Genomic DNA, 11,984 nt, shown 5'->3' on the forward strand with positions numbered 1-11,984 from the left:
TGGCACTCAGGAGGCCCTGAGTTCCATCCCTATCTCAGCAAAAAAGCGCTTCTCCCCACCCATCCCGACTCCCAGCACCGACCAGTAATCCCGATACTTTGTGGGGGAGGTGGAAGCAGGAGGGTCAACAGTTCAAGGCCATCCTCCGGGACACCTCAAGTTCAAGGCCACCCTACCCTATAAGAGACCCAGGGTCAAGAAAAAAACAGCAGCGGAGGCGGAGGCGGCTGGTCCTTAAGGAAGGCACGCGCGTGCTTGCTTCTAGATTCCGAAGCGTTTTCAAAGCTGGTTACAGTCCTTACACAGCACACCCTTGTGAGGTAAGTGTATTATCATCTTTGGTTCATAAATGAAGAAGTTGAGGCACTAGGCGATTAAGTCACTCGCCTAAGGAGTATGAGTCAACGTCGAGAGTCATAGTTGACCCGGTTTAACGACTCCTGACCTTCAGTCCAGGGCTGAGTCAGCGGAGCCCGGAGTGGCTTCCCTGGCTGGCACCTGGACGTAGGCTATTTCCGTTCACGTCCAAGCAGAATACTGGAACCAATTGGACAGAACTTCCAAACTTTTGACGTCCAACAAGATTCACCCCTGACGCCTTCATCTCAGGACTGGGAACAGGAAAAGCCGACGCGTGCACTTCCCCCTTCCCCAAGCGTGTGAGTGGGTACCGTGGGCAAGCCCGCCCACCCGCTTGGGCAGCGATGGTAGCCAGGGACCACCCGCGTTAGTGGATCGGGGACGGGGGAAACGCGGACCGCATCAACGACTCTCCATCGCCGCCTCTTTCGGAAACCAAGAGAAAAATGGTGGGAGGCGAAAAGAAAACTAAATAAAAAGCAACTTGTCTTAGGACCTCAGCTAAGCAAATGAAGCCTTCTTGCGCGTGCTGAGCCTGCAGTTCTCAACCTTCTAGGAAAAGATGGGAGGACTGGGCGACAGAAGGCACAGCAGGAATGCCCCGCAGTGAGTGCAACCGGAGCTCTGCCCGTTGCACCGCAGAGGCCTAAAACCAACTCTGCAGGAAGCGCCCGCGGCGCCGGGAGCCGCGCACCCTCGCCAGCGACCACGTGATCACTTTTTTTTTTTTTTTTGGAGAAAAAAAAAAACTTCTTTGCCTTAAGGGAAAAAAAAAAAAAAAAGAGACTCCACTTCCCAGAAGCCTCTCGTTCCCCAAGCAGCTGCAGTCTTGCGCAGGCGCCGCCCGGGCCAAACGGACACGTCCGTCACGTGGGCAGGAGCCGGCCAATCGGGTTTGAATCTCATTTTTTCCTCTCGCCCCCCCTTCAGGAGCGGTTGTGCGATCAGATCGATCTAAGATGGCGACTGTGGAACCGGTGAGTATTGCCTTCGGCCCCCACCCCCGAGGTCCCCGCGCTCTGCCTTCCTCCGCTCAGGGCGTCCCGCAGGACGGCGTTCTCGGCGCGCACGGAGCCTCCGGCCGCGTCCAGCCCCTGTCTCCCCGGCCTGACCTTCCGCGGGGCAGCCTCGGCGCCGGGAGGCTGGCGGCGGCAGCGTGGAGCGCACACGCCGAGAGGGGGCCCGGGCACCGGGGCGGTGGGGGAGGGGCGCCGCGCGGCCCCGCGGCCCCGCGGTGCGGCGGGCCGGAGGGCGGCTCGGGACGCCGGCGCGGGGATCATCCGGCCTGGGGTCCCGGGGGGGCGTGGGGCGGGCGGCTCCTAGCGGGCACCGTGGTTGGTGGGGCGGGTGGGCGGCGAGGCGGCCTGAGAGCCGGAGGGAGCTTGGGGGGCAGCGGCGCCTCGCCGTCGCCCGCGCCGGGCCGCTGGGGTCCTCGTGCCGGCCGCGCTCTGGAGCTGCGGAGGAGGGTGGGCTGGCGGAGCCGGTGGGCGCGCGGGCTCGGGCGGGCGGGCCGGCGGGCCGGCGGGCTGGCGGGGCGCGGCGAGAGCGCGTCCCGCGGGGAGCCGGGGGCTGGGGCGTTGAGTTGGGGGGCGCGCTCAGGGGTCGTGTCGCGCACCTCCCGGGGCCGGGGAAAGGGGCCTGGCGAGGTGGTGATCACATTGTCCTGGTCCCCTGCACGCCGGGACTGGGCTGTCATGGAGGAGGGAAGAGGGAGGAGCGAGGCCTACAGATCGCGGCCGCGGGTCGGCTGGCCGCAGACCTGCATTTCACACGCGCCGGGCTTCCATTCATTCATCCTCCCGGGCGCAGCGCGCAAGCACGCACGCCTCCGAGGACCGTGTAGATTCTTCTGCTCTGAATGCGACGAGATCGTCTGGGAGATAGCCAGCGAACACTAATGTTGGGAATAGAGACTTTCAAGATTAATCTTAAGTTAAACGGAAAAAGTTAAGCATTGGGGGGCAGCGACGCGAGCCACGCACGGCTTGGCGTGTGGAGGTTAGAGGACAGCTTTTGGAGTCCCGAGGATCGAAATTCAGGCGCTTTTTCCGAACCATCACTTAGGCGCCCCAAAGAATGTTTCCTTCTTACTGTACACTGCTTCCCTCTTAATGAAAGTGCTTGTTTTTGAAATTGATTGAAGCAAGATGCACCTAGCGAGCATCACGTTGGTAACTCCGGTAGCCAGAAGGGGGTGATTTGTCTTGTTTTTTTGTTTTTTGTTTTTTGTCATGGTTTGTGTTTGCCAGCAGCTGGCTCGCTGGTCATCCATCCCAGGTTTTTTAAGGAATGTCACACCTGTGTGATAAAGTCTCAGGTGCATAAAGGCATAGACTAACAACCAGAAACCTTTGTAGAACACCTTTGCCAGATATTTTAAAAACTCACCGAGAGACTGTATACCATTGATTAGTTTGCAAAACGGCCTCATCTTGGCAGAATTCAAGACTTTTTGGGGGGTGGAGGCATGATTTACTTGTTCTTTATTGACATCAGTTGTCCTGGTATTTTGCAAAACTGCCTCATAAATTATTAGTGAAATTAACTAACTTTAGAATATCCATATAAGAACGAGAGGGGAAGCATTTAAATGTAACGCAAACTCTTGACAGGTGCTGCCGTTACCTTCTGACTGAATCTTCTACCTTTCTCTACGAGTGTTAGAGGAAAATATTACAGATAATAGAGGCAAAACTAAAAAGACCTAAGCAATAAAAGAGCAGTGTGTTCTGTGACATCTCAATTCCATTTAAGTCTTGGATTGTGCTAAAGCCACAATGTAGTCATTGGATTTTGTTCTGAGTCAGTACTTGAGAGTTGCTGGCAGTTTAGGGTGGGCTACAGTGATATTTAGGATACAAAGTTATATAAAATGGGGTCTGTGCTTTGTTCATTGTGAGCTCTTACTGGAGCCTAACTGCCAGTGTCTGTCTGAGGTGAAATGCTCTTCCTTGGGATGAGCCCTTTGATATGCATAGTGTGTGTAAATTTAAGGGTCAGAGAAATCTAGAAACCTAAAAGAGTGTGAAGGTGAAACTTGATTGAAACTAGTTGGAGACAGTATGCAAGATGACATTGGGGTGCTCATTTTCTTTTTACTGTTAGAACACCCTTTGCTTGTAGGTTAGTCATCAGTGTTCTTTTTAATATTTGTAAGAGTTTGTGTCGGAGCTGAGTGGTAGCTGTGGCCCTCTTTAATCCCAGCAGGCAGGAGGCAGAGGCAGCCAGATCTCAGTTTGACATTGAGCCCAGCCTGTTCTACAGAGCAGGTTCCGGGATTTCCTCCAGACCAAAAGATGTGGCTTGGGTGCTTGATTTTTAGCTCCGGGACTGATACATTGACTACTGAACTACACTAGTACTTCTTCAGTTTTAAGTAATTTCTTAAAAAAGGGATGACTTATTCTATTGGATTACAGTTGAAGCTTGTAAAAAATAAACATCTTATTTGGCTATTGTTAGTTTCTTTTTTTTTAATTAGATATTTTCTTTATTTACATTTCAAATGATATCTCCTTTCTCCGTTTCCCCTGGGGGGGGGACCCTGTTTCCTCACCCCTCCCCCTGCTCAACCAGCCCACCCTCTCCAGCTTCCTGTCCCTGGCATTCCCCTACACTGGGGCATAGAACCTTCACAGGACCAAGGGCCTCGCCTCCCATTGATGACCAACTAGGTCATCCTCTGCTACATATGCAGCTGGAGCCATTGGTCCCACCATGTGTACCTTTTGGTTGGTGGTTTAGTCCCTGGGAGCTCTGTGGGGTTCTGGTTAGTTCATATTGTTGTTCGTCCTAAGGGCTGCAAGCCCTTCAGCTCCTTGGGTCCTTTCTCCAACTCCTTCATTGGGGATCCTGTGCTCAGTCCAATGGACGGCTGTGAGCCTCTACTTCTGTATTAGTCTAGCAGTTCATTGATATTTTCATTTAGCTTGTGAGCATTTTTTGTTTGTTTTGGTAGTATGCTTAATTGTAAACACTTAGAGCCGTGGTTCTCAACCTGTAGGGTGTGCCTTTTGGGGTCTAAAGACCCTTTAACAAGAACTGCCTAAGACCATCAGAAGACAGATGTTTACATTATGAGTCATCACTAGAGCAAAATTAGTTAGGAAGTAGCACTGAATGACTTCATGGTATGGGGCCATCACAACATGAAGCACTGCATTAAAGGGTCACAGCATTAGGAAGGTTGAGAACCACTGACTTAGAGACTCGTGAGCTGTTGGTTTTTCTCCCCCTACATATACAAACTTTTATAAGCACTTGCCAGATTTTTAGTCTGTGGGATTTTCATAGTCATTTTCAATTTGATACTACATGGTTTTAAGTATTTGAGCTTAGTTACATAAGTAATGGCTTACAAATATAAATTGAGAAGTTCAAAGGGAACATGAAGGGAAGTGTAGTGCTTCATAGAACTTGTGGACAAAGGCTTCTCTCCTGTTAAGCTCGAAATTGTGGCAGGGTCAAAATTAGACAGAGTAAAGATGGCAAGACAGTGTCCTCAACAGTTTATAGTGGTTATTAGAGAATAGTTTCTGGTAGTTTTTATTTTTGGTGTTTGTATAGCTATTGTTGGCTTGGAACTTACTATTTAGACCAGACTGGTTAGCCGAGGACTCGAGGTGGGGGTGGGAGCTGCTCCTACCTTCCCAGGGCTGGGATTTACAGCTGTGTACCTCCACACCTAGTCCAGTTCCTTTCTTTATGCTTAGAAACCTGCTTTTAAAGTAAGACTTAAAAGCAGAGGAGAAGCCTGCCATGGTGGTGCACACCTGTAATCCGAGCACTCAGAAGTGGAGGCAACAGAATTTTGAATTTAGCTTGGCCTACATGTCTCAAAGCAAAATAAAACCCAAGAAAAAAAGGTCGAGTGAGATGGCTTTAGGGGTAAAAGGTGCTTGTTGCCAAGCCAAAGGATCTGGGTCGAGGATCTGAGTCAGAGTACCAGGACCCTCATGGTGCAAACAGAGACCTCTTGCAAAGTTGTTCTCTGACCTCCAGGTCCACAACCTGAGCAAGCACACCCACATAGAAAAATGAGTAAGTAAATATATACTTAAAAAGCTTTAAAAGGGACTAGAGAGGTGGCTCATCAGTTAAAAGCACCTCTAGAGGACTGGAGTTCAGTTCCCAGCAAGCACATGGCAGCTCACAGCTGTCGGACATGAGTTCCAAGACAGCCCTCACACCAGGTGTGCATGTGTTGCACATATCTGTGCGTGCAGGCACACTGCCCATACACCTGGGGGGAAAGCTTTGAAAGAAAACAGGGAAAGAATAAAATGCTATAAAGTGATAATATATTTATCAATGAAAAGGTGAGGGTTGGTAAGCTGACTTTGACAATTTCATTTTCTTTAGTAAGGAACCTATTTTCTTAATTTATTACTAAGTCAAACCTTGGATGTTTATTCCAAACTTCACTTTATACTCTGAATCTGTATAATTGTTTGACTTAGAGAAATTAAACCTGGATGTACAGTTTACACGGTTATCTAGAATCATGTAGATGAGTCTGGTTCCTTAATCCAGATTGAACATAGAAATCCTGAGCAAATAATACTTTCATGAAACACTTAATTTCTACATGTATTAAAAATTTCCACTCATAGCAATATTCACCCAAATATCTCAAATATTTCATCATTTCCATGAAACACTTAATTTCTAGAACAGCAGTTCTCAAACTGGGGGTTGAACAGAGGTCACCTAGGACCATTGGAGACACATTTACATTATTCATAACAGCAAAATCACAGTTATGAAGTTGCAAAGAAATAATGTTATGTTTGGGGTCACCACAGCATGAGCTGTATTAAAGGGTCCCGGTACTACGAAGGCTGAGCGCCACTGTAGATGGTGAAGGAGATAAAGCTCGGCAGAAGTGCCAGCAGCCATGGACTTGCGGGGCATGTGCAATAGCTGTTGTGGCCTTTCTCCTTTTCATGCCCCAGCACACTGGAGATGGCTCTTCTGTGACATTGGGAGTTGTGCCATCTTTCTCGGGGAGATGGCTGAGAGGTGGAAATGAGTTTGGCTTATACAGTTTCATTTAAATTTCCCTGTGATGGAAAACACTGAGATTTCTCAGTCTTGAAAAGTAGGAATCAAGTATCCTAAAGTGATCTTAGTATTTACATGTAGTATTTACAGATGATGGTTTTTACTTGTGTGGACCTAATGTTTATACAATCAAGGTTCCGAAAAATAGGCACTTCTGCATGCACTCATCTTTTCTGCTAGAAAACTCCTGTCTTGTAAGTCGTTGGTTACTAGTAAGCAGTGGGAAGCCTGTGATCACAGCCTCAGGTACTGTCTCCTTTCCTGTCCTTACCATAAATCACTTCTAAAGAGAGTCTCATCACATGTAGAAAAGAGAAGATTGCCTTTCATCTCAAAAAGAATCATTTTTGTCTTATAGTCAGAAGCAAGTAGTTGTCGGTGTGTGTTTGTGTGTGTTTCTCTGTGCTGCTTTTCCACCTATTTTGTAATTTAAAAAGTATGTATTCCATGGAAATTGGTGGGAAGCTTAGTCACACTGTGTTGAGTAAATTTATGTCTAATCATGACAGGCTGGACTATTACTATTTCCAGGAATATGGATTTTGTGTTCTAAGCAAGTAACTTAAAAGGGGGGGATTACTGTTTGTAACAACTGTTTACTTTTGTTTGTTTGTTTGTTTTGTTTGTTTTTTCGATACAGGGTTTCTCTGTATAGCCCTGGCTGTCCTGAGACTCACTTTGTAGACCAGGCTGGCCTCGAACTCAGAAATCCACCTGCCTCTGCCTCCCAAGTACTGGGATTAAAGGCATGTGCCACCACTGCCGGGCTACAGTAGTTATTTTTAATGTAGGCAGATATTTATTAATTGCTAACTCAGTGTGTGTCCAGCATCCCCGCGGGTACCTGTGTTCTTATTTCACAGATGAGGAAACCAAGGATCAGAATGACTTGACTTTTCAGGCAGCCACTTCTGGGACGTGTGTGTGTGTGTGTGTGTGTGTGTGTGTGCGCGCGCGCGCGCGTGTGTCCTTAAGCATTTAATGCATATAATCACATCACCATCTGTCTCTTGGGGGTACAGGATAACTTCAGAAAGTGAGCTTGATATCAACAAACTCACAGGGACTTAGCTACAGCTCTAAACTGAAAGTTGCATAGCCAACATTTACAGCACGTTGAATCAAGCAAAGCATAGACTTTTCAGAAAATAACTGGAGATAGCTCAGACCTCATAGAGCCATGTAACTGCGGATCCTGCTGTATACTTGGAATACTATCCAATACAATACAGATGGCACAGAAAGATGTGCCCCATGTTATTTAGGGAATAATGACAAAAAACATGTACAGTTTTAGAATGGGTTTTACCTTCAATATCTTCTGTTTGAGGTTTGTTGAATTTGTTGATGATAAACCCACAAATACGGAGGGCTCCTTGTATGATAGACATGCTTTAGTACTTGGTCTAGAGCTTTGTAGGTAGACTGAAAAGACAGCAAGTGACTGCTTCCTGTTTGCCTGTTAGCATATGTCACTAGTGGAGCCAGTTTCAGTGAACTTTAAAGAAGAAAACAGTTACTTAGTTACTTGCTGTAAACTAAGCAGTTTTAGTGAGGGGTTTGCTAGGGTGAAACAGTTTCAGCCGTAGTGCATGTTAACGTTTATTTAAGCTTGTTATTGCAACGTGTTAGTAGAAATTAGCTGTCATGCTTTTCCTTGCTTACAGTGGGGATTTTAATGCTTTGTCAATGTGCTAGTATTGCCATATGATTCTCAGCCTCTGCCTGGGATTAAAGGCATGCGCCACCACGCCCGGCTAATACATTATATTAAATGCACATAGTTAACAGAAAAAAAAAACAATTACTTCGATGTACAAGTTTGTGTAAAATGACTAGGAGTACAGGGGGAAGGAACTAATTATACTGATGTATGTTAAGATTGAGTTAGGGCTGGAGAGATGGCTCAGTGGGTAAGAGCACTGACTGCTCTTCTGAAGGTCCTGAGTTCAAATCCCAGCAACCACATGGTGGTTCACAGTCACCCATAGTGACACCCTCTTCTGGTGTAAGCTACAGTGTACTTAGGTATAATAATAAATAAATCTTAAAAAAAAAAGATTGAGTTAATGTGAAACATTAAATACATTGACTGTCACAGCCTAAGTGCTGTCTTTTGTATCATTATTATTTTGATTTTGATTTTATTTATACTTTGTGCATGTGTCTGTGAATAATGAATACCATATGTATGTGGGTGCCTATGGAGGTCAGAAGGTGTTAGAATCTCTGTAATAGGAATTAGGATGGTTGTGTGCCACCATGTGGTTGCTGCAAACCTGGTTCTCTACAAGAGCAGCAAGTACTAAGACATTTCTCTAGCAAGCACCCCCCCACACCACACCCACATTTTTGTTGTTTTGGTATTTTTTCCAAGACAGGGTTTCTCTTCATAGCCCTGGCTGCTCTAGAGCTCATGCTGTAGACCAGGTTGGTCTTGATCTCAGAGATCTACCTGCCTCTACTTCCTAAATACTAAGTTTGCGTCATTTCTTTCAGGCCTTACTAAGGTCTCTCTGTATCTGACTGGCCCAGAACTCAAGAGATCCACCTACCTTTGCCTCCCTCATGAGTGCTGAGATTAAAAGTGTATGGAAGCCTGGTGTGGTGTTAATCCCAGCACTTGGGAGGCAGAGGCAGGCGGATTTCTGAGTTCAAGGCCAGCCTGGTCTACAGAGTGAGTTCCAGGACAGCCAGGAACAAGAAAGAAAAGAAAAGGAAAAGAAAAGAAAAATGATATTCTCTGAATTAATACTTTTCTTTTTTTTAACCAAATAGGCAGTTAAAAATCCAAATTTTGTACAGGGATGTAAAGTGGAATATCAAACTGAGCTGGAGTTAATCGATTCCATTCTGAACTGGTTTGCATGCTTACAAGCCAGTAGTACATTATCTTTAATAGATGTTAGCCATGTACACTCTCTGGTCTATTACATTTTTGTTTAGTAATTATTCTGAAAGTTTTATTACATCACACTTATTACATTACATATTTATTACATCGGATAGTTTTAAGTTATTTTGTGTTGATCAACAACACTGAGGCTCTTTCCAACTGTTTAGGATTCAAATATTGCTCTGATAAGTGAGTAACCTCTGTATACGAGGTTTTCTCTAAAGTATGTGTTTTAACAACAAATTGAAAAGGTAAAATGATGCTGGTTAAGTGAACTACATTATAGTTGGTTGTTACTAAAATCATTCAGCTCCCCTTTAAAAAGTTAATGGCTAACGTGGAAATGAAGGGCTAGAGAGGTGGCTCAGAGCTAAAGAGTACTACTTGCTTGCTGTTTTTGCAGAGGACCTGGATTTGGTTCTAAGCATAGCAGCTTAGAACATGGCAATTAGAACCATGGCAGTTCTAGGGGATACAACACCTGCCCTCCATAGGCACCACATACTCATGGTACGTACACACACACACACACACATACACACACACACACACGCACACATTTATGCACATATTAATGGAGTTTGTATAAGTACTCATCACTAAGGCAATTAACTTTATTTTTAATCTGTTGTCATATTCTAATAATTTTTAAAGAAAAGTATTTTTATTTGTGTGTATGTTTTGTGTATATCTATGTGAGTGCCAGAGGAGTCCAGAAAAAGGCTAGACTTACAGGTCAGGTTGTAAGCCACCATGTGCGTGCTGGAAATTGAACCTGGATCCTCTGGAAGAGTAGCTACTGCTTTTAACTCCTAAGCCATCTCTCCAATCTCATATTCTTACTTTTTGTCTACCTACTATCTTGACTAGTGGCGATTGTTCCCCTTTTCTCTTGCTGCAGAGTTTTATTATTATTATTTTTTAAAGATTTATTTATTATTATAATTAAGTACACTATAGCTGTCTTCAGATATACCAGAAGAGGGCATCAGATCTCATTTCACATGGTTGTGAGCCACCATGTGATTGCTGGGATTTGAACTCAGAACCTTCAGAAGAGCAGTCAGTGCTCTTACCCAGTGAGCCATCTCACCAGCCTGAGTTTTATTATTTTTAATTACAAATCTTTATACGATATTTTGATCATGTTTTTGCCCTCTTCTGACTCCTCGCTGATTTTCCCTACTTCCCTGCCCACACTACATATCTTTCCTCTTTCAAAAACTCCACTAAAATGAAAACCAAAACAAGCAAAAGACTGACCTATAAAACAAAAAAATGCCCAAACAAAACACAACAAAACAAATACATGAAAATGCCACGGAGCTTGTTTTTTGTGTTGGCCACTTACTCCTGGGTGTGGGGCCTCCCCTGGAGTGTGGAATGAATATACATATACATACACACACACATATATACATATATACATATATGTTTATTTATTCTCCATCCATCCTTGACATTCATTTGGAGAAAACTGATTTTCCCATTGCCAACTGGTATTGATTGCAGATAGCTTCTTGGTTAGTGGTAGGAGCCAATGTCTGCTTCTCCATCTTAGTACTGGGGGCACCCTGTCTAGCTTGAACCTGTGCAGGCCTAGTACTTGCTTCCACAATCTTAGTGGGTTCATATGTGCATTGATCCTGCTGCAGACACTCTTGTAGTGTCTTCCCGTCTGGCTCTTAGAGTCTTTCTGCCTCTTCTACATAGATCCCTGAACCTTTAATGAAGAAATCCATTCAGGATTCTGCAGATTGTCCTGTTGTGGGTCTCTGTTAATTCCCATCTTCTGCAACGAGAAGCATCTCTGATATGGGTTGAGTAAGGTACTGATCTCTTGATGGCATGCAGCATACCTTCCTGTACCCTGATGCTAGTCAGTAGGGCTGAGGCGTTTAGTTGGGCAACAGCTGGACTTGTGTTCAGTGACTTCCACATGTTGTCTTCAGCAGTAGAGCAATCAGTGTGTGGGGACCAACCAAGGAGAGCCTGTGATATTTGGGGTGGGGGTTGGGTGTCTTTAAGGATCATCCTTTTGGCCAATGACTCTACAAGATGTAACCTATTCCTGTCACTGGAGGTTTTATTTGTTGAAATAAGATCTATTTTAGGCATTGTCTGCCTATTTTATTCCTCTTTCCTTTGGGAGAAGGGGTTTCAAGACAGGGTTTCTCCTTGTAACCCTGGCTGTTCTGGAATCCACTTTGTAGCCCAGGCTGGCCTCAACTTAGACATCTGCCTGCTTCTGCCTTCTATGTTCTGGAATTAAAGGTATATGCTACCACTGGAGAGAGGGCTCAGTGGTTAGGAGCACTGACTGCTCTTCCAGAGGTCCTGAGTTCAATTCTCAGCAACCACGTGATGGCTCACGACCATCTATAATGGGATCTGATGCTCTCTTCTGATGTGTCTTAAGAGTGACAGTGTACTCACTTAAAATAATTCTTTTTTTTTGTTTTGTTTCCGAGACAGGGTTTCTCTGTGTAGCCCTGGCTATCCTTGAACTCACTCTGTAGACCAGGCTGTCCTCGAACTCAGAAATCTGCCTGTCTCTGCCTCCCAAGTGCTGGGGTTAAAGGTGTGTACCACCACCGCCCAGCCAAAATAATTCTTTTTATTTTTTTTATTTTTTTTATTTTTTTTTATTTTCTTTATTTACATG

General features: G+C 45.3%; 1 protein-coding gene across 2 annotated transcripts in view; it reads left to right on the forward strand.

Moving 5' to 3' along the window:
* Nucleotides 1-284: 284 nt before the first annotated feature.
* The window catches only part of Eif4e (eukaryotic translation initiation factor 4E), a 33,032-nt gene continuing 21,332 nt past the window's right edge, over nt 285-11,984 (forward strand). The window contains exons 1-2 of one of the 2 annotated variants that reach the window (XM_031375651.1): nt 285-320; nt 1,291-1,337. In XM_031375651.1, coding sequence (XP_031231511.1) covers nt 1,320-1,337 — 18 coding nt within the window. In that variant the 5' untranslated portion in view covers nt 285-320; nt 1,291-1,319. Of the gene's footprint in view, nt 321-409; nt 1,338-11,984 lie in introns of those variants that run through there. The other variant, XM_031375650.1, reaches the window with a different exon arrangement.

The sequence above is a fragment of the Mastomys coucha genome, unplaced genomic scaffold (assembly GCF_008632895.1).
Source record: "Mastomys coucha isolate ucsf_1 unplaced genomic scaffold, UCSF_Mcou_1 pScaffold16, whole genome shotgun sequence".
Taxonomy (NCBI): Eukaryota; Metazoa; Chordata; class Mammalia; order Rodentia; family Muridae; genus Mastomys; species Mastomys coucha.